Source organism: Heliconius melpomene, chromosome 2 (assembly GCF_056956725.1).
Source record: "Heliconius melpomene rosina isolate 202511_hmr_F chromosome 2, ASM5695672v1, whole genome shotgun sequence".
Lineage (NCBI taxonomy): Eukaryota > Metazoa > Arthropoda > Insecta > Lepidoptera > Nymphalidae > Heliconius > Heliconius melpomene.
In genome coordinates this window covers 3146553-3168799 of record NC_140390.1, presented here as the reverse complement: position 1 = coordinate 3168799, position 22247 = coordinate 3146553, and the positions used below count along the sequence as shown (strand labels likewise).

At 33.4% G+C, this 22247-nt stretch overlaps 2 protein-coding genes and 1 pseudogene across 3 annotated transcripts; 1 reads left to right on the top strand and 2 right to left on the bottom strand.

Moving 5' to 3' along the window:
- Positions 1-2832: 2832 nt before the first annotated feature.
- LOC146540371 (trypsin CFT-1 pseudogene) lies at positions 2833-4811 on the top strand (annotated as a pseudogene).
- A 319-nt stretch (positions 4812-5130) lies between these two features.
- Positions 5131-14716, bottom strand: LOC146540370 (lysosomal acid glucosylceramidase-like). 2 transcript variants are annotated; one of them, XM_085198331.1, is made up of 12 exons: positions 14527-14716; positions 11964-12091; positions 10552-10603; positions 10114-10252; positions 9788-9944; positions 8840-9000; positions 8480-8603; positions 8102-8215; positions 7521-7668; positions 6868-6947; positions 5621-5910; positions 5131-5315 (listed from the first exon to the last, which is right to left on the bottom strand). In XM_085198331.1, the coding sequence occupies exons 1-12, from the start codon at positions 14585-14587 to the stop codon at positions 5219-5221; spliced, it is 1551 nt and encodes a 516-aa protein (XP_085054457.1). In that variant the 5' UTR covers positions 14588-14716; the 3' UTR covers positions 5131-5218. The 2 variants fall into 2 exon arrangements, with proteins under 2 accessions (XP_085054457.1, XP_085054452.1); XM_085198326.1 differs by having other exon boundaries at positions 5131-5318; positions 14527-14714.
- A 1285-nt stretch (positions 14717-16001) lies between these two features.
- On the bottom strand, positions 16002-21703 carry LOC146540369 (uncharacterized). Its single transcript, XM_085198314.1, has 3 exons — positions 21561-21703; positions 20215-20435; positions 16002-19693 (listed from the first exon to the last, which is right to left on the bottom strand). The coding sequence occupies exons 1-3, from the start codon at positions 21630-21632 to the stop codon at positions 16108-16110; spliced, it is 3879 nt and encodes a 1292-aa protein (XP_085054440.1). The 5' UTR covers positions 21633-21703; the 3' UTR covers positions 16002-16107.
- Positions 21704-22247: the final 544 nt, after the last annotated feature.

Below are 22247 nucleotides of genomic sequence, written 5' to 3'. Positions count from 1 at the left end.
TAACTGCCACAATTATTTATTGTACTACAAGAAGTATTAAGTAGGTAATTATATGCAAAAAAACATAAAATATCTTTAAATTAAGTATTATTATTATAAATAATTTGAACAAAATCTATGGAACCTAAAAGAGACTAGAAATATTCCGTTCCTCTTTCACAAACTTAATTATTTCCTGTAGTTTAGATACTACTAAGGTTTATTTGCTGCTCTCTTTAAACGCCTATATCCTTCCAGTATAGTAGCCTAGACTCTGCTGATTTACTTTTACAATAGTCGGTCATGCGCGAGTCAGACTCACCCACCGTGGGTTCCGTACCAATCTCAGAAGCAACTTAAGAACTTATATCAACTTTTATAAATTGTACCAAGTACCATTTATAAAAGTTGATATAAGTTCTTAAGTTTGCGGGCGTATGCTCTTACAACGCTGCGCTTTGCTCCGACTCCAGAGGTCCAGAGCAAAGAAATGATAATATTAAATTTACTTTTCCTCGAGTGGAAATCGAACCCATAACATGTCACGTTTACAGTGAGACGCTTGTGAGGCCTCTTATATTCGTAAGTTTGTTATATGTAATACAATTGTGGCATTTTACATAAAAAAATATACAAAATGCTAATACATCAGTAGTTAATTATAAAAACTGTTGGTTGCTATATAATTATTAAACACGCGCAAATACGGTTCACCGATGTTGACCTTATCGGGTCATGAGAATCTATAACTAAGTAATAAGTTGCCAATAGAAATAACAAAAATCTCACTAAAAATATGTTTTTAACATTTTTTTTTCAATTCCATGCGTCTTTTACCTAATGGTTTAATTAAATATACGGATGGTAAATGGACTAAAATATATAAAATATTATTCTTATTATTACTTCATGGTTAGTTCAGAATCAATAAAGACTTAAAGTCATTTTAAATCCATAAAAAAAAAATTATTTATTTTTTTTATATCAGCTTACCGCTGTATCCCGCACACATCAGGGTAGGCAGAGGGAATATAGTAATAAGACACTCCGTTCCCCATTTTCCGCCGAATTCTCCGCCGCCTGAACACCAGAGAGAAGAAATGGAAATATAAATTTTAAAAATTATTTAATTTCGTTGAGTGAGGATCGAACCCACAACCAGCCTCTTTCACAATAACACTTTGTCCTCCTGGGTCACGAATGGCATTCCAGGTATGGTTAAAAATCGTGAAATGAAAAAAAAAATCCAAACTGTTGAGGTATCTTAATTAATTTCTTTAGTTCCGGGTTTGAAGTGTTTTACCCTATATGCAGTTTCAGTAAAAGGAGCGCTGCCTCTTCCACCCTGTATATAACTTTTCTTATTTGAGGATTTTAGGGTAATGATTATATATTTTTATATATTATTCTAAAAAAATACTTATACAAACAAGTAAATTAATGATAATCGTCTGCTAATTTTTAGGTTAGGGTTGCGTTCTCTTATCAATTAATAATGTTCCAGGTCCAGGTGGACCTATTAAATAACCAAAGTATAATGCTTATTTATCAAAAAAATTCAAAGTGACTAACATGGATAAAACATGTTATCTTCATCAGATTACCTTAATAAGGAAATACACACACTGTACGTTACAAATTCAAGTAGGTATCAATAATTAGAGATCTCGAGCCTTTTCTGAAATTCAAGTTCAGCTTGGCCAGAGCCCTTTCATCTGTCACCTCACTTGAACTAACGGCCTCAATATCAAACTTTGCCCCCATTTTAAAGCTTATATTTTTAGGATTTAACCACAAATGTACAGTTTTCAGATAATTTTCTGAACTAGTATTACCTGTAGATGCTAGCTCCCAAATTTCATAATTCTCGGTCAACCGGAAGTTTCCTATAAATATTGATTTCCTTTATCACTATGAATATAAATAGAAGTACGCGTTTTTTGCGATATAATTTGTTTTAAGTAAATGTAGGAATACGTTTTTTTTTTCAGAAAATCATGGGGCCGTAGATCGGAGTAGGTATATAGTTTGAACTTCAACTCGATATCTCGTGCTAGTGTTCTTGACAAACAGACAAACTGATGGACAACAAAATGATCTTATAAGGGTTCCTTTTTTCCTTAAAAGATAGGGAACCCAAAAATTAATTTATCTAATTGATACAGATAAAAATATTGTATAAAAAGAACACCGATTACTAACTACTACTACTTTACTTATATTTTAAAAGATGCGTTCCATTATTTTATTGACAGTTATCGGAGCCGCTATTGGTAAGATGTGTTCTATTTAATTAATCATAATGAAAATGGCTCTAGATATCAAATTTCAATCGAATACTATTTTTGTATAGTAATTCTTACTTTATATATCTGAAACTTATTTAAGCGATATATAGAGACTGTCTTGTTTGGCGCTGAATTTAATTCATACTATTCTTAATTAAATTTTCATGATGTCATTTTCAAAATAAATCATTGAGTCCATTGTGCTGAGTCAACACATCAATATATTTTACCAAATAGAAAGTGTTTACTAGATTGGAAATAGTTATTTCAAAAATAGTGTTATATTTTGCTCTGTAATACTTATATCTATTTGTAACAATTATTCGTGACGCTAACGGTCATGCTGGTTAACGCATTTGTATAGAAAAGCCTCATTTCTGTGTGCTAGAATTAAATTACTTTCTTAAAGTAATATATGAATTTGAGCGTATTCTGGAGACATTACGTGTTCAATGGCGAAATTCAACGCCACGCTTACCTCCTTCCCCGACACCACAGCGAAGAAATGAAAATATTTAATTTCCTCGAGTTGGAATCGAATCCAAAACCTTTCGCTTGTGCCCTAAAATCAATTAATTTTAAATAAGTCCTACATTTATATTTTTAGCTGCTCCTCAAGATGTATTTAGTACGTATCAATCCCCGCGTATAGTTGGAGGCATTGAAGCTTCTGTGGAAGAATTTCCGTTTATGAGTCACCTTCTGATAGGACTGTGGGGTGTATACAATTCTCTGTGCGGTGGGTCTCTTATCAGGGAAACTGCTGTTCTCTCTGCCGCTCATTGCTTAGAGTGAGTATTCTATTTTTATTGATAAATATTTTCTATCGTTTTGAAGTAAGAAATGTGGGAAACTGTGTTCAATACTTTTCGGAAAATTAAAGGCGCTCAGCGGCCAGATGAGAGAGCAGGCGGAGGGAACCTAGTGTTACAATACTCCGTTCCCCATTTTCTGCTGAATTCTGGAGGTATTTAAGACAAGAACGTAGGAGTTGAATTTATTACCATTGCGTCCAATTAGATAATTTATAGATAACATCGCCCATAAATAAAGCGAGCGAGCGATGTAGGTAAGTAAAGATAAAGAATATCCGCTCAAAAATGTTGTTATTGTAGAGTCCACGAACGAACTAAGAAATTTATATGCCTAGCATAAATGCGAACATATCTATAATTACTTTAAAAGTACATTTGGTAATTCTCCCTACACGTTTTATTTCACATAGTAGTATAAGTAGAGGGAACCTGGGGACCTAGGGAAGTCACTCTGTTCCCATTAAGACACTCCCGTACACTTTCAGGAGGTACTGCGTGTTGAGTGACAGAATTCAGCGCTGTGCTTTATCTTTTTACCAGAGCGAGAAAATGAAGGTATCAAATATTTCATTTCCTCGAATAGGAATCGAATCCACATCCCACCTGTCGCGCTTACAATCGCGCGCTGCACCACAACTGACACCAAACTCAAACGTCCTCATGTTATATAACCAAATTATAGTAAAGTTAATGATTAAATATTATTTACCGAATTAAAACTTTCTTCATTACTTTCAAAATCTCTATAATGACAATATTTTCTTGTGATTTTCAGTCCTGTTGCCATTTTCCCCATTAGCGTTTGGGCAGTACGCGTTGGCTCGTCTTCAACTTGGAGCGGCGGTGAATTGCTCCAAGTTAAGGAGTTAATATATCATCCTAGATATATAGCAAACCTTTTATACCATGATATTGGAATTTTAAAATTGTCTACACCTGCAGTACTGTCTAACAAGATAGGACTGGCCACCTTAGCTCCACCAAATATTCAAATTCCAGACAACTCATTGGTGACAACCATAGGATTTGGTGCTCTCGCGGTACGTAACTTTATAACAATAATCTGCACAGTTTTTTTTATCGTATCGCCCAGCAGGGTAGGCAGAGGGGACCTAGTGTTAAGACACTCTTTTCCCAATTTTCCGCCGAATTCTGGAGGCGTTGCTGATTGCGTCTCGAGTGGTTCCAGAATTTGACGGAAAGTGCGAGAAGGGAGTGTTTTTGAAACAAGGTAGTAATTTTTAAATCTATAACATTTCTTTGTTGCGGTAGCGGTAGATAGATAAATACAAGATAGTAATAACATTATTTGATTAATTAGCAATTATTATTTATTATCTTTCCAGTCAGGTGGCTTCCAACCGGATGTTCTTCAAAAGGTTGATATAGAAACTATCAATCATGAAACATGCACATCTAGGTATGCATATTTGAAAACGATACCAGAATTTGGTGGAACTCCAGATATTATTCCAGAGAATATTTGTGCTGGCATCCCCGATGTGGGTGGCAAAGATGCCTGTCAAGGTGACTCGGGGGGACCTCTCATATATAACTCAAGTGTCGTAGGGGTGGTTTCTTGGGGTCACGACTGCGCTCACCCCTATTTCCCAGGAGTATTTGTCCGTATCTCTTCTTATTATGATTGGATAATTGATAATTTGTAATTTTAATTGTTTTTTTTTATATAAAATGTATTTTAAGAATTTTTTGAATATTATTAAACATGCCTTAATTTTATATGACGAATTAATTGAAGGACTAATAACTATAAAAATGTATAAATAATATCTTATATTATATTTAATTGAATATGAATAAGTAAAAGTGATAAAGTATAATATTCTTTTTGGCCCCTAGCTGTATCCCTATATCAGGATAGGCAGAGGGAACCTGAAAACCTAGTGATCAGACACTCCGTTCCCATTAAGATTCTGTGTGTTGAGTGACAGTCGTCATAACACTAGATATCTTTTTTTAATAAAAAACATATTTTAATACCAATATAAGTGTACTGGGAAACTATGTAAGGACATTAAAACAGCTTATGGATTTAAGCTTTTATTTTTACAATATTTTCTATATTAAACTGTTGCTTATATAATATAATATAATAAACAATAATTTAAAAACTTTTCATTCGTTAGGAAATTCGATAGTAGTGATAGAATGTGCCTCGAGAGGTATTCGTGTTTGTTTCTTTCCGTTCCTTAGCTTAATCACTTTGTCTTTGCTACTGTAACATAATTATAAAATACAGTTTGACATATTAAATTCAATATTCAAAAAACAATTAATAATGATTAAATTATTATATTTCTAAATATTTTTTTATGAACTTTTGAGGCAGCCAGGAATGCCTCCAGGCATTGTGTGCTGAACGGTGAAGCTCAAAGCCGCACTTTGCCCTAACACCAGAGCGAAGAAATGCATATATTAAATATTTCATTTCCTCGAGTGGGAATCGAACCCGCCCTCTGTCCACCCTCTGTTTTTTTTTATCACGGCTTAAAATTATCATTATTCTTGAATACTTACTCATTATAAATAATTACAACTATAGTGTTTCTTGGTGTAATAAAAGCCACATGGTGCAGATGAGATGGTGGGAACCAGTGTTCTTCTACCAATTTTATCCTCTGGGAACCTCGTGGTACAAATTTGGAGAAATGTCCGATCGCGTAAAACATTGGATTTTTGAAGAACTCTTGTTTATCTTTATCTACAATTATAGCTGAGTCCACGAAGTTGCTCGCCCAATTAGGACGGCCTTGGGGGTCCAAGCACAGATTCCAATCAAGCCAACCAACTAAATTGTAATTTAAATCCTGAAACATAAAAACATAATGATATCATTAACTAAAACTATACGCAAAGCGTACGCAAAGAGACTGGTTCGACAAATTTACTCTTTTTCGATAGGATGATTCAAGAAATTAGATTTAGTTTTTACAATAATCAAGTGATTAGAGGCCAGTCGTGGCGCAGGGCACAAGCGTGTGCCTGTATAGGTAAGTTATAGGTTCGATTCCCACTCGAAGAAATTCTATTTTTAATATTTTCATTTCTTCGCTCTGGTGTCGACTGCAGGGTTGAGTTCAGCCACTCAACAAGCAATGTCTCCAGAATTCGGCGAAAAATGGGGAACGGAAGTGTATTAATGGGAATAGAGTGTCTTAACACTAGGTTCCCAGGTTCCCTATGCCTACCCTGATATGTGCTGAATACAGAATGAAGCTAAAAAAAATCAAGTCAGACCTAATGAAACTTTAACTCCGGCATCTATGCTCATAGCTAGATCTAAGGCCTGTGCAATTTCTTTTCTACTAGTATACCGTTTTATCTATCTGTATATATAAAATCGAAAGGTCACTCACTCATCACGAAATCTCAGAAACTACATGTGCTAGGAATCTCAAATTTTGCATAGGAGTTGTTTATAGGACGTAGGTGCCCGCTAAGACGGGAATTTGCAATATTCGACTTCTAAGGGGTTGTTTTTGGGGTTGAAAGTTTGTATGAAACTTCGTTACTACAAATGCTAGGAGTCTCAAATTTTGCATAGACGTCACTTATAGGACGTAGGTACTCATGGAGACAGAAATTAATAATTTTATATAAATTCGACTATAAATTACACAAAAGCACAAACTAGTATTAAATGAAATTCCAAGCCAGCAATGTTTTGGTACACTTTTTGTGTAATAAATTGAAAAAAAAAAATGGTTGAGCGCCGCCAAAAAGTAGTAGCATACTCGTAAAATTAATTTATATTATAAACTTACTTCGATGATATCTATCATATACGATCTGCCCCTCGCCCATGATCCCGGCACTAATTTTTCAATTTGCCAAGGAAAGCTACCTGAAAAGTTACTTGTCCATATTTAAATTCATATGTAGGTATATGGTTTTTATATTCTATAACTATCGATATTTAGAAACTACCCACATATAACACGTATATGTAGTTAAATGATAAGCCTTATTACATAAAATAAAGAATTTATTTTTTGATTATATTTAAGTATACAGTGGAGTATAGTCTTACAAGAACTACCCTACAGGGGAACGTCCCCGCTCACACCGCACCGCTGTCCCGCGGGCCCAATTACTACACTGAAGTACAGTAGAACGCGACGTCAAGTGTCATTTACTGCGCCATTTGTGTATATGACACAAAATGACGCCGAACTCCGCATACTTAACATTATGCACACGACTGTACACCTGCCAGATTGACTTGACAAATATTTCATAAAGTATTTGTCGAGCTATAGACAGAGCCTAGTATTAGGATTTAAGAAACTTCATCCACCCGGATTTCGTTTAATTTTTGAGATTTCTCTTGTTACTACTACATCGAAAAAGTTAAAATAATTTTCTAATCTATTTATTACATTTATTTATTACATTTATTATTATTTACTTAGCATACCTTCAGCAGCTTCGGTGGCCAAAACGAATTTTTCAGGGTGTGTTGAGGTCACGAAATCAAAAATCGTAGGTGATACGAATTTGTCGGTGTAATAGTGAACTCCGATACCATCTATATAGTCTAATACTTTCGGAAAGCGAAGTACCATCTAGAGAAAAACATAAAAACTGTTATTAGATCAACTTATTATATCAATTACCATACGACTTCGCCCGCTTATAACTCATGTTATATTATAGCCAAATTATTCTAAATCTTTAATAAATTATACCCCTTGTTTTAGTTTGACATATAAGGTATATTATTGTAAAGTTTAATCTAAATCTGTTTAGTAGTTTTAGCGTTAAAGGGGAATAAACATCATCCTCACAACAACAAACTTTCACATTTATAATATTAGTAGAATATTAAGGTCAATCTTGGCCGCAATAACAATTAACAGGTAAACTTTACTTTTTATTTATTATGTTAAGTTCATAACTTCATAAATTAAATTAAATTAACTTCATAAATAACTTCGTAAAAAAATAAAAAAAACCAAAGATTTTATTATTTATGTATATATTATCTGAATTTCTTACCAAATTAAACCATAGCGGGATTGTAAGCCTCTGATCGTCACCACCGATGATTTTGATATGTTGAAATTCAGAATTACGTATTGTAGGCCCCAAGTTGTTTATAATCCATTTGGCCTAAAATTTGTAATATCTTAAAAAAAGACTAGATTTATAATATTTTTTCTAGCTTCACGGCTTCATTCCTGGAAACCTAATGTTGAGACATTCTGATCCCATTCTGGTCGCCATTTTCGAGGAGAGAGCGAGGAAATGAAAACTATTAAACATTTCATCTTCCAGAATGGGCATCGAATCCACAACTGTCACGATACTGCGTGAAGCTGCTGCTATAAAATTTTCTAAATTTATTCTATTCTACTGTTTCATAATAGTTCTCACCATATTACCAATATCCCATCCAAGAGCGTTGAAAGTCGCTAAACCATAAGCACCATCGGTTGGCTCATTCGTTGTTGTGATTCCCCATATGGAAATACCATGCTCGTGATATTTTTGCAGGAACCTAGAAATTACGAATATTTATAGCAGGGTAGGCAGAGGGAACCTAGTGTTAAGGCAATTGGTTCGTCACGTTCCGCCGATTTTTTGTGGCATAGTTTGTTAAGTTGCGAAATTTAAGGCAGAAGCCTTGGTGCCAGAGAGAATATTTTACCTCTTCGAATGGGGATCTAACCCACAACCAGTCGCATTTACAGTTACACACTTGTGCTCCTGCGCCAAGAGTGGCCTGGTTTTTACCTCAAATGATAATCGGCATATGTTTGATAATATTCAGGCTTTAGCATTGTACGTCCTCCATATGTTGGCTTAGTTTTCATCCATAATGGAGGAGACCAGGTGGTCGCTACTATGTGGACGGGTTCTGTTGCAACTTTCAGCAGTGAATGTATCATGGGGATCTGGTGAAAGAAAAATATAATTTATGTTTAATAAGAAAAGCAATAAGATATGGTCACACAAAAGTGACGTCTGTGTAGTAGTAAAGAACAGACAAAAATATAGATATGTGTATTTTTGAATATTTGCCGTAGGGAGATTTCATATTTCATATTATATTCCACAGCTTTATTCTATGTAGCGGGAAATTAGAAACTTTAGCGTTTTGACTGGCGGAACCCAAACCTGTGCTTTGCCAAAGAAAATTATTTATTCCTCCGAAATGGGTTCGAATCCAAAACCTGCCACGTAACAGGCTTGTGCCCCTGCACCTGGCCTCCATTCCTTAATAATAATATCAATATAAATGTACATAAATTAGAAAACCATTAGAAGGTATTGTTAAATTATATGCAACACATGTTTGCTAATGTAGTGACAAAAAATCCATTTACAAAAGAACTGTTTCATAATTTATTTTAACGTTAATACGAGTAAATGGTCGAGTGGCGGAACTCAACGCCGCGCTATGCCTCGAAACCACAGCGTAGGAATGGAAATATAAATTTAGATAAATATTTCACTTCCTCGAGTGGGGATCGAACCCACAACCATCGCGATACAGTCACACCCTTGTGCCACTGGGCCTCGACAGCCTGTAAAACTTATCACGCAATGACTCGAGAATTCCATGGAAACTGGGAAACAGTAGTACTTAATGAGAACATAGTGTCTTAACACTAGGCTCCCAGGCTCCATCTGACCATCCCGCTATGTGCGGGATACAGCGTGAAGCAAAACAAAATTTACCTTAAAGTTTATATCTTCGGGAGCCAGTGTAAAGTTTGTGAGGTGCTCATCGTTTATAGGTAATTCGTTATATGCGTAAAAATGAGTAGAGAAATCTGTACCACCTATCGGTACTCTTAACATGTTGTATTCTAAGCCAATGTCACTGTAATATGAACTGTAAAGGAATATAAATATTTATATTATAATAAAATAATATATCAACACGAAGTCCCACCAGAATTTGGCGGAAAATGGGGAACGGAGTGTCTTCACACTAGGTTCCCAGGTTCCCTCTGCCTGACCCGCTATATACAGGACACGGCAAGAAGCTAAAAAAACCATACTTGATTAAAGCATCCCTTAAAAGAGAAGGTAAACTGTTCCAATTAATTGCGGCAGCATCAGATACCGCACCTCCAAACCCTTGAATTTTTTGATAGACAATATTTGTATCAAGTTCCAATGTTGTAGAGCAGCATGTACCTGAAATTATATAAGCTTATTTTAACGATTTTGTACATAAAAAATGGTATTTTCACCAAGTTCCTGCCCTTCTCAATTCAATAGCCTGGAAGAGATCACTTTTAGTGATAAGGCTCGCCCTGGTAACGCGACGTTGAGTTATAACACACAGTACCTCTACAATGCAACGAAAAATGGGAAAACGGAAAAGTGTTAATGGGAACGAATTATCTTAACACTAGGTTCCCAAGTTCCCTCTGTCAACCCCGCTATGTGAGGAATACTTAGTGAAGCTAAAAAAAAAATTAAAAATAACTTACTGTCATCGTGAACACTCCATGATCCAATTGTTTTAAGGAACCGTGACCCTGCCTGAAAAGAGCTTTTAATCTGAATAACTGGTCAATAAATCATGAATGAAAGATAGTGTTATCTACAGGAACCAGTCTTCACTTTATCACTATCATAAATACTTAACAATAATGATTACATTATATAATACAATACAATACAATAGGTACAATATCCTTTATTGCACAAAAACAACAAAATTTTACACAATTTATATACAAAAATGAACAAAAACATGTACAATAAGGCGGCCTTATCGCTTGAAGCGATCTCTTCCAGGCAACCTTTGGTTGTTGGAATTGTATAAAAAAGAAGGTGGTGGGTGGTGCATTAAATTATAATATAAGGAATTTAATAATAATATAAATAAATAAATATATATAATTAATATACACTAAATAAATAACACATACATATACGATAAATATACATTACTATACAGTAAAATAAACATAATAAATAAATAATACATATAGTACACATAGTATTTAAAGATTTGTTAAAAAAAAAAAAATGTTGATGCTAAAAATAAAGGCTAAAATTATATATTTAAATAATATTTCTTTAATGATGTAGTTCTTTATATAATGTATGTACCTTGTATGTAGATCGTGCAAAGTGGAGTAGATTGCGTAGGAAGGCAGACCCTGGTAATAGCCGGGATTAATGCCAGGAAGAAGAAGAAGAAGAATGTATGTACATGTGTGTTGTACATACTATGTGTATGTGAGTTCTCATGGCGCAGTGGAACAAGCGTGTGACTGTAAACGCGACGGTTGCGAGTTCGATCTCCATTCGGAGGAATGAATTATTATTTATTGATATTTTCATTTCACGGCTGGACGCGAAGAGCTGAAGATCGAGCTCAGTGGCGTGCCATTGGAGAGGACAGGCTGATAATGATGATGATGATGATGTTGATGGTGATATTCATTCCTTTGTTTTGATAACAAAAGCAAGCGCGATGTTAAGTTCCGCCACTCAACACACAATAACTGAAGGACTCGGCGGAAAGTGGGAAACGGAATGTCTTAGCACTAGGTTCTCTCACAGGTGGTAGAAAATAACTTGAACTTAATCCTGAGTGAACACAGAACTCAACACTCATATAGAACTTCCATACATTTTTCAGTGAAATCGAGAACGACGTATTAGTTAATATTTAACTTGGGTCTCATTCCACATCTATTAGAATTCACACGATATTATCAGATTTTTATTTTATTTAACAAACAATTTAATAACAATAATAAAATAAAATAATAATAAATAATAACAATTTAATTTAACAAATAACGTAAAAAAAAAATTACGTAAGAAAACTGGCCGTCTTTTTTTCTAAAAAAATAGAAAACGAGGGTAAGGATGCAAGAAGACAGACCTGAGACGATGTGTAAGCTATATAGGTCCCGGATTCCGGATCCTCTCTCGATATCTCATCGCAGTATGTCAAGTTACACACACAAACCACAGATTCATCTTCTATTTGCCTCGCAGCACACGGTCTATCTATAAACGGTAAGGAAAATTAGATATTTTTAGATATATTGTAGGTGTCCCCTAGATTGTGGAACTAAGCGGTTGAAGCGGGCAACTCTTCGAGAATTCTGTGGAAAATGGGTAACGGAAGTGTCTTAATTTAAAAGGACATTCCTTTTAAATTAACACTAGGTTCCCTGCCTTTTCCGCTATGAGGAAAAAGTGAAGCACCTATTATTTATATTTTCCCAATTTGGTAAAACAATGCATGGTGTAATTCCGTCAATTTCAAAAATAAAATGTGAAAATGAATCATCTTTACAGGACAGGACAGAATTTCTTTTGCCTTATCTCAAAGAAAATTAAGAAACGTATAAAAATAATTATAATAAAACATGAATACCGAAAGTTATTGCATAATAATTTAAAGAAAATAGAGGAAATACAGGCCGTCGTGACACAGGGGCACAAGGGCGTGACTGTAACGCGACGGTTGTGGGTTCGATCCCTATTCGGGAGAATGAATTATTATTTTTTAATATTGTCTTTACTTCGCTCTGGCATTAAGGCAAAAGTCCTAGTCGTTGAGTACCGCCACTCAACTCGCAATGCCTCAAATAATTCGGCGTAAAGTAGGGAACAGAGTGTCTTAACACTCTGGTTTCCTCTGCTTATCCTGCTATATGCGGGATAAAGCGTGAAACTGATTTATTTATTTTATTTAGAAGATAATATTATCGCCAGTAATATCTTTCATTATTAAAGATAATTAATAATGTGCATGGAAAAGATGAGTAATTTACGGTCGCTTAAGGAAAATTGATATATATATATATATATATATATATATATATATATATATATATATATATATATATATACATATATATATATACATATATATATATAAAAATAAATTACAAACATTAAGCAATATGTTAATATGGAACTACATATTATATTTGGCAAATATGGAACTACATTTAGGCTAAATCGAAGGTTTGTCTGTATATTTTTCTTCACCAAAGAAAGATAATAGATAAATAATTAACTATACAAGATGTTAAATCCTATCCTATCCTATATCTTATAAAACAAAGTCGCTTTTCGTGTCTGTCTGTTGTTTCTAACTCTTCTTCTTCTAAACCACCCAACGGATTTATTTGCGGTTTTCACCATTAGGTCGAGTATTTTTCGTAGAAGGTTTATATATAGTTTATTATTTGTACATTCTTATGTAAATTAACATAAATACGAAAAATATGAATAAAGTCCTACCCGCTGAGACACTTTCGCGCATGCGCTGTTTTTATGGTAAGTACTCCATGAAAAAAATGTACTGGAGTATTGTTCCTCTCAATGAGATCTACAAAAAAGTCCGCGAGAGCATATTTTTATCTTTTAAGGATAACGTGTAGTGATCATATTTCTGTCTAAAAATAATAATTTCAATATATTTTTTATTGTGAGGGATATTTTCCCATAATGGTATTAATCCTTATCCTTTAAAATACTTTATTAATTTTCTACGTTAAACGAAGATAAAATTTGCTTTTTACACAATTTCGAAATTGCGAATAGTTTAAGAGAAAAACGCATTTAATTGTTGACACATCACGTCGTTGACACTTCAGCAGTATCGACTCAAGTTTTACTTATCCCTTACTCTCAGCATATAAATAAGTACATTAGTTACGTTGGCCATTTAATGTAGATCAAAACTGTCTTTACTGTTTTTCATTTTAATAAGTACTTTAGAAGTTGTTACAATATCAAAAAATCCTTGCTGCGAAACGGCTCGCCACTCGCCATGCGTCCGCCGCGCCCGCCTGCCTTACACGCATCGGTGGTTCAGTGGTAGAATGCTCGCCTGCCACGCGGGCGGCCCGTGTTTGATTCCCGGCCGATGCATTCTATTTAATTTTCCTCACAGGCAGCCACGTAGTGCTTGCTTTTCATCAGGGACAGAATACCCTCTTCAGCATTAACCACAAGCAAAAAAAAACCCGCCTGCCTTTATAGCAACGAAGATTTAGATGCGTTTGCACGTATTGGATAATTAGAGTTGAATGTATTATTTCAGCGCGATATATTTTTTGTAGTAGTTATTAGTAGGTAGGCTTTTGTTTATAATTTCTTCCGTTTAAAAATAGTCATTTAACTATCTAAAAATAGTCATTTAAATATATTTTAATAAGTACTTGAAAATATTAGTAGCACAGATTTAAAATTACGGTACCTACTAAAAAATCCTTGCTGTGTAAAACAATTGGAAAATCCTTATTGAAACTACGAAAATGTGGGTTGCATTAGGGTTTAATTAATTTTCACATTATCTTAAGTGCTTTGCAAACATACATTATATGAATAATCCAGTAGTAAAAGCGGGCGAAGCCGCAAGAGGGTCGCTAGTATTATTATAAAAAGATACTGATATATGATGAAACTTAAATGGTGAAACTCACCTGCAAAAACAGTTCCTTTAAATATAAACACAATAAATATAAATATATGGGCTAACTTCATTTTATCCAACGTACGATAACAGAGCACGCTCTGCCCGTACTGAACTGATATAATCAACTATAGCTTGTTAAGAGTTCAGCGTAAGGTCAAAGTAAATATTTTTAAACGGACTTAAAAACAGTGAGGCCAGGCCGGTCGTGGTGCAGGGGCACGAAGGTGGGACTGGTTGTGGGTTCGATCCCCACTCGAGAAAAGGAAATATTTATTTAAATTTATATTTACATTTCTTCGCTCTGGTGTCGTCTGGTGTCGAGGCGAAGCGAGGCGTTGAATTCCGCCTCTCAACAAGCAATGTCTCTCGCATTCGGCGGAAAGAGGGGAACGGAGTGTCTTAACTCTAGGTTCCCTCTGTCTACGGGATATAACGAGAAGCTATTAGATTTTTTTTTTAAAACAAGAACAAATATATCGTGGATTTAGTTGTTGAAATAATGTTTCACAAGTCTATATGTAATTAATTTACATGCCAGGAAGTTTTTATTTACTTCTTCTAATGGTCTGTAATTTCAGCATATTAATATTTATTATAACGATAATTCGTCCTTTTTTACATTAAATATATTTTTATGTATCCTTTTAAAGTGTCCTTTTACGCAACAAGACGGTAATTATTTTTAAGTTAATTTAAATTAAGTTGCAAAATATTTAATTGTACTTTGGAAATCATAGAAAAATCAAAGTAGTACTTACAAACAATTAAATAGTCCTATATGTATTTCCTATACTTCCTATAGGCCATGTACTCTATAAGCATTGGTAAGGCACGGAGTACTTATCATAAATAGGTCCTTCTTTCTCCCTCCAATTTTTCTACATTTTTTTTCACCTTCACGCTGTATCCCGCTAATAGCAGGGTAGACAGTGAGAGCCTAGTGTTTAGACACTCTGCTCCCCATTTTCTGGTGGATTCTGATGACAGTGGGTGTTGACGGAACTCTAAGCCTTTTTTTGCCTCGACACTAGAGCGAAGAAAATGAAAATATTAAATATTCTATTTCCTCGAGTGGGAATCGAACCCACAGCCTGTCGCATTTAGCCACACGCTTGGGCCCCTGCGCCACGACAGATCTGTTCTTTTTAAAAGCTTTTTTCATTTCATTATTTAATTTTATTCTCTAAAAGACATTCTATCTATTCATTAACAAATTCCATTAACATTGGTAAGTAAGTGGATACTGTATGTGTATAGTATGAAGTTAGACACTTCTCAGTAACGATACAAGTCTTGTTACTATAGTGCGCTCAAGGAGTCGTGGCCGTTCTGAAGTTGACTCCGCATATTTGATTTTAGGATTTTTCTTACTTTTCCTTATTTTTCTTCTGCGGTGAAAAGGATAACTTTAGTAACTTTCATCTACCGTACTGTGATATCCGTTTCCAGAAAAAAATACACGTCAATAATGAGAACAAAAGTTGTTGTTTTTTATATATTTCTTATAATTATTACTAAATATTACATTAGAACTATTTACAACAATAATTCTTATATTTTATCTATATTATAGTTAATTTTATAACTATTAAACATCGGCATGGTCTTCAAAACACATCATTTTACATTTATACGACACGTTTTCTTTTAACGACCTATCTTTTAAAGCAACAGGATTTAAATTGGAGGCTGATAATACTTCTCCTGGGTCAGATCTTAACTTATTATTATTATCGATTTTTCTAGAACCCCCATTGCCTTTAACTTTAACTGCCTCTCGTATCTTAGAAATTACAGAATTTGCTGCTTTTCTTCTATTCGTGCCTTCAGAATTGCTATTGGTGTTAGTCGAATCGTGAAATTTATTATCAGACGCTAGTTCATCATAATTGGACATTTCTTCTTCATTTTGAGTTGGTCTATTTGAATATGGTACTCGTGATACAATTCTTTCACTCGCTGAACTTCTAGGTTCGCTCGATTTTAATTCGGATTTTATTTCCGGATTTGTGGTTTGTGACTTTAATGGATATTTCCTTTTTAATGTCAAATTCGGTCGAATTGTTGTTGTAAACATAATTGTGACCTTATTCTCTTTTAACGATTTTAATTTTATACCTTTTCGCTTAGCAGCCTCATCTTTTAGTTTTGTAGCATATGCTATCGATGGTGATGTTTTTGAATCCAATGTTACTTGTGTAGGATTTTTTAGTTTTTGGACTAACTTGTTGGAGCTCTGCGGGATATTTAATTTTAATGGGCTTTTTTTTACTGTCAACAACGATGTTCTGCCCATGTCTTTGTCTTTTACATTGGGTAGTTTAGTGTGTTTCAAGTTACTAATACTTTTAATATTTTTTAATCTCGGCTCACTTTTTACCTGCATATGTCTAGCATCAGCAATTTTTTGTGAAAATGACGAAATTTTATCGTTCAACTCCAAATGAAATGCTCTGAATTTTTCGTTCAAGTCATTATTTGTTTTAGTAATAGTTCCAAAAATATCACTAGGACTAGTTTTACTTAACAATTTTTTTTCATTTCGAAATACTGGTTTTGTCAATGGTAAATCAAATGCATCTTGAATATTTTTCAAAACGTTATGAGGTTTAAATTGAGAATCATCAGTAGAGTGAGGTGTATTCCGAAGCGTGTTAAATATTTCTGATTTAGAACCAATGTTATATTTCTCAGCGTTATCTTTCCCTAATCTTTTCAGGTGAAATGGATTTAAGGTATCAATTTGGTTTCGTAAAGTATTAAATGGTGAACTATTTTCAGTATTGTCTCTATAAGATTCTCTGTTTAATGACACTGGCACCGCTATTTTAGCCTTATATGAATTTAAATTACTATTGGAGTTCTTGACTTTCGGACGGAGATCTAACCTTTGATGGTTATTTGTTCTTGGTAAATAGTTTTCAGATGTTTGTGCATTTTTTTCATATATAGCGTTAATTAATGTATTATCATTTTCACTATCACGGACTGATGGGAGTAACATTGACTCTCTTTGATTATTGAAAAAATCTGTTACAGAAGTTTTAAAGTTGTCTAAAACATTTTTTACGTTGAAACTTTTTGGTTGGACTACATGATGTGTACTACTAACAACAGGACTACTAGCTTCGGAGATCATTTCGTTTTGATCCAAGTTAATATTAGATTCAATCAAATTAGAACTTGTAGGAGATTTCACACAAGGATCGTCTAATATTTTCTGTTGTATCTCTTTTAATTTATGATCGTTACTAGCTGAGTTTAATATCCCAGAGCTCTTTAATTTCTCTGAGGATGAAATGTCATTTAAGAGCTCAGATGCGTCATCTAACTCTGATACTTTTCTATAGTTGTCATTAGATTGCTCATCATTGTTGTCGTATTTAAAATCATTTGGTTGATTTTCTCTTGACTGTAAAGTATATCTTAATTTTTCATTTTCTTTTATATTACTTAGATTTAAAATACGATTCGACATTTCTTGTAAATCCATTGTTTGTATGTTATTATTTTTATTGTCGTCATCGGCTTTTTTAGTATCAACTGTGTTTGGTGATGACTCAATCTCAACAACAGAATTCTTTTTCACGAGTGATTGTAAAGCATCTTGAACATTAGCTTTGAGTTTTTCTTGAATTTGTTCATTGGTCTTCTTGAAATTCTCTAATGTTTTTAGAATATTTTTCTTTATGTTCGGTAACGCATTTACGTTGCGATTATCATCTATTGTGATGTTTTCTGCTGTTGTTGTTAATATATTTTCATCGACTGATCGCTGCTCATAAAAATTTAAATTATCTATTCCATTGGCTTCATTAACATTATTTAATCGAATATTTGTATCGCTGATTTCGCGTAAGTTTGTAGTTTGGGGAATATTGCTACTAGCACTAGCATCAAAATCGTTAATATCACACAAATTTTCATCTTTTGCGTTTTTATTAACAGTTTTGGTTACAGTATTCATAGATTTTAATTGCACTAGATCTGGACTTTCTTCACAAAGTAGTTCATTATTATATGAAGGAACAACTTCATCTACGTTTGTATGGTGAAAATTATCGCCCAAGCTGTTTGTTTCACCAATATTTTCTTCATCGACTATGTCATAATCTTCATTTTCATTAATTTGTAACACATCATTTGCTGCAGATGGCGTTTGTACTTCTAAAACTTCTGATGGACTTGATGCAGTATCAAGTGTAAGAACATGATTATCATTTATAACACCATTGTTCTCGACGCCGTTATATACATTACAGTTATTATTGTCAGATATTTCCGCAACATCGATGTCACTTCTGTCATTATTGTATAGTAATGTTGACTCTCGCTGAGTAGACATATTCTTGATTTTATTAGAGGTTTTTATATTTAAATTATTTCTCTTTGAGTCTAAATTATTATTCATTTTCAAAAATGATGACTGAGGACTGTTTTTAAAGTTATTAGAATGTATATTAGTATACTTTTCTGCATTGCTTGGAGATGATAATATGACGTCAGGTTGGCTATGTTTATCGATATTCTTTATGTTGGAGGAAATAGTACGGAGGTCATTTTCTTTTGGTATTTTGATATGATCTAGTAATGATGGCAACTTAATATTGTGATTTTTGATAGTTTCAGTGTCTAAATGAGACTTTACTATTCCCAAGCTGTTTCCTATAGGAAATAGTTTCGACTTTAATAAATCTGATTTTAATTTAAAATCTTCAAATAAATTACTTCTCAACGGCTGTAATGTTTGCTCTTGTAAGTTACTAGCACTGTTGTCCATATCAAATATTTTATTGTGCGTCAGATCTTTACTAGGCACTTTAGATAAGGGCAATAAAGTATTTCTAAATAACTGTAATCTATTTTCATTATTCCCGCTACTTTTGGCCAAAGGTGGCTGTATGTAACGTGTTTCTTGAACATGAGACGCTTCAGGCATAACGTCATCTATATGATCATGTTTTTGTTTTAATATAATATTGACAATATTTCTTGGTGATTTTTGATCCATTATATTTAATTCGGAAGCGTCAATTGCACTTCTTGCTGCATCTCGGGCTAGAGCTTCTTGATATCCTTGGTCAGTAACTTCACGTAATGTCTCCAGTACAGAAGATGCTAGTCCTACTTCTGGTCTTAGTAAAGGTTTAGGTTCGCTTGATTTTTCAACTGTCCTATGAAAGTTGAGAAAAAATAAATGTAATGTAATGCACAGAATAAATTATTAAATATAAAAGAAAATTTGAAAATTGAGTCGCGCCACTCAACAAACAAATTCTACAGAATTTGGCGGAAATCAGAGAACGGAAGCGTTTTAATGTAAAATTATCTTAACACTAGGTTCCCAAGTTTCCTTCTACTTAACTTACTATGTTCGGCGAGAAGCTTAAAAAGAAAATGAATTCAAGAATGTACTCAATTTGTTGTTATCCAAGTAAAACTGATTGGCTGAAAGTTATGAAAAGAAATCTTCCTAACGATTTATAAATTATATAAGAAATTAAATAAATTTAAATTAAGAAATTAAAATAAATACCGTGGTTTGGGTTTAAATTTCACTTCAACTTCGAAATTGAAGAATTTTACTTTTAGACGTTTTAGTATACTCTCTCGCTTTCATTGTCAAAAACATAGCTTTCATGAACCTTAAAAATATGATAAATATGTAAGTCAAAAATATTTTTTCTATAATTACCTCATGAAAGGTTCCACAGCTCTCATAACAGGTCTAAAGACTGATGCAGCAGTATCAGAGTCACTTGCTATTTTACAAGGACAATCACGAGGCACTTGATCACCCCACGAATCCTGTTCCCTTTTACTGCTTTTGTCGGAACTAGGGCATGGACAACATTCTTCAAAATTTAAATTCCTTGTGTCTCTTTTATTCTCATGGCTCACAGGTTGTGATAAAATCTAAAAATAATTATTATTTTTATTATTTATTAATTTTTTTTTTGAACCATTTATATGTAAGTAATAATCTAATATAAAAAGAAATACCTATAATAAAATCGAATATCGGAGTCTGTACTTGGAAGATATTTTAAAAAAATGTTTATTGGGCACCGTTATTAACGTAATAGAACCCCGAACAATGATTTTTAATTTTTTATCTGTTTGTCTGTGCATTTATTTTCGCTAATCTCAGAATCAGCTTAATCAATTTTGTTGCGGTTTTCACTATTGGATTCTGGCAAGCTCCCGAAAAAATCTAGGATTTATATTATTATAATCGGTTCATAAATAAAAAAGTCATGTCATTTTAAAGTACTTAGGTCGGTTTTTAAATACACTAAGATAAACATTTGTATAATTCAAGCAGGCGTAGCCGCACGGGCCCACTAGTATTGAATAAAACCGTAACGCGACGATTGTGAGTTCGAGCGTCACTCGGAGGAATGAATTATTATTTATAAATATTTTCATTTCTTCGCTCTGGAACCACAAACAAAAGCCTGGTGTTGAGTTTCGCTGCTCAACACGCAAAAAAATCTGCAGAAAGTGGAGAACGGAGTATTATAACACTAGGTCCCTTCTGCCTACCCTGCTATATACGAGAACCAGCGAGAACTGACAAAACATAATAAAATTAGCGTAATCATATTTCGAAAAAAATAGATTTTTAATCAACTTTTATATATATAAGATATTTTATCTAAACTATATAGTCTAAACTCCCTATCCAATAATATTTTACATCCCATCGTTCTGGGTTGTATGGTGCAAACAATCCCTAATATCTATATTATAGTTCTTAAGGCTCTAATCTAATATTTGGACGGTTCGAGAGGTGCGGGTTCACATATTTTCATATCCTTTATATAACTGCGAGAGCGGTATTTATTAAATGTTTTTAGTTTAATATAAAAGAAAATATTTAGTGATATTTAAAATGGTAGAAGTAATATAAAGAATTCCCACTTTAAAATAAATGTAGACGAATAAATATATTATGAAACCGCATTCAAATAGAGAATAAAAATTATAAATTTGTTTAAAAATGACTAACATTAATTAGAAAATATTAAATAAACTTACAGCCCTCTGTACTATCACCAATATGACGAGGCACTTCCACATTGTGACATCGGGAACGGTCTCCAAGAGCATAATAATTACACTCAACTAATATAAGATATAAGTTTTAAGATAATATCTAGATAAGGCTTCTTAGTACAGTTTTAAGGCACGCGCTAACTTGTACGTGACCGAGATATGCTGAGATGGTCAATCGATATCATTAATCTTAATAGAGAAACGTGAATTTCATATAATAACCTGTTTTTTTCTTATTAGTTTTCGTGATTTTTCTATAGAGTGCGGAAAATGCTGGTTTGTATCCGCTCTAAAGCGCTTTTTAATATGTAAATGTCATGAGCTGCTTGGATAGTAAAAAATTACAATTTGTATTATTTTAATTATTACAAATAATAATATCAGGTAGGCATAGATGATAAATCAATAAAAAAATGTTTATATTGGACAAGAATAATAAAAATTACAATATCACTTTAAAGTAAAATAAAAGTCTCATATCTTTTGACCTCACGAAACAGACAATCTAGTGTTAAAACACTATATTTTTCATTTAATTTTCAGCAATTCCCTGTGAGATGGCAGTTTTGAACGCCGCAACCTTTCAACACAAGCGGGAAAATGAAAATAATTAATGCCTGTTTGAATCGAACTTACAATCATCGCCTTTTTATATAATATTGATAAAAC

Bases quoted from the DNA above. Each gene is read 5' to 3' on its own strand.
- LOC146540370 (XM_085198326.1), bottom strand. From the start codon at position 14,587: ATGAAGTTAGCCCATATATTTATATTTATTGTGTTTATATTTAAAGGA. The intron at 12,092-14,526 runs GTGAGTTTCACC...TACCGTTTATAG, and splicing joins TAAAGGAACTGTTTTTGCAG to ATAGACCGTGTGCTGCGAGG. The intron at 10,253-10,551 runs GTAAGTTATTTT...ATATAATTTCAG, and splicing joins ATGGAGTGTTCACGATGACA to GTACATGCTGCTCTACAACA.
- LOC146540369 (XM_085198314.1), bottom strand. From the start codon at position 21,632: ATGCTCTTGGAGACCGTTCCCGATGTCACAATGTGGAAGTGCCTCGTC. The intron at 20,436-21,560 runs GTAAGTTTATTT...AATTATTTTTAG, and splicing joins TGGTGATAGTACAGAGGGCT to ATTTTATCACAACCTGTGAG. The intron at 19,694-20,214 runs GTAATTATAGAA...CAACTTTCATAG, and splicing joins GCTGTGGAACCTTTCATGAG to GACAGTTGAAAAATCAAGCG.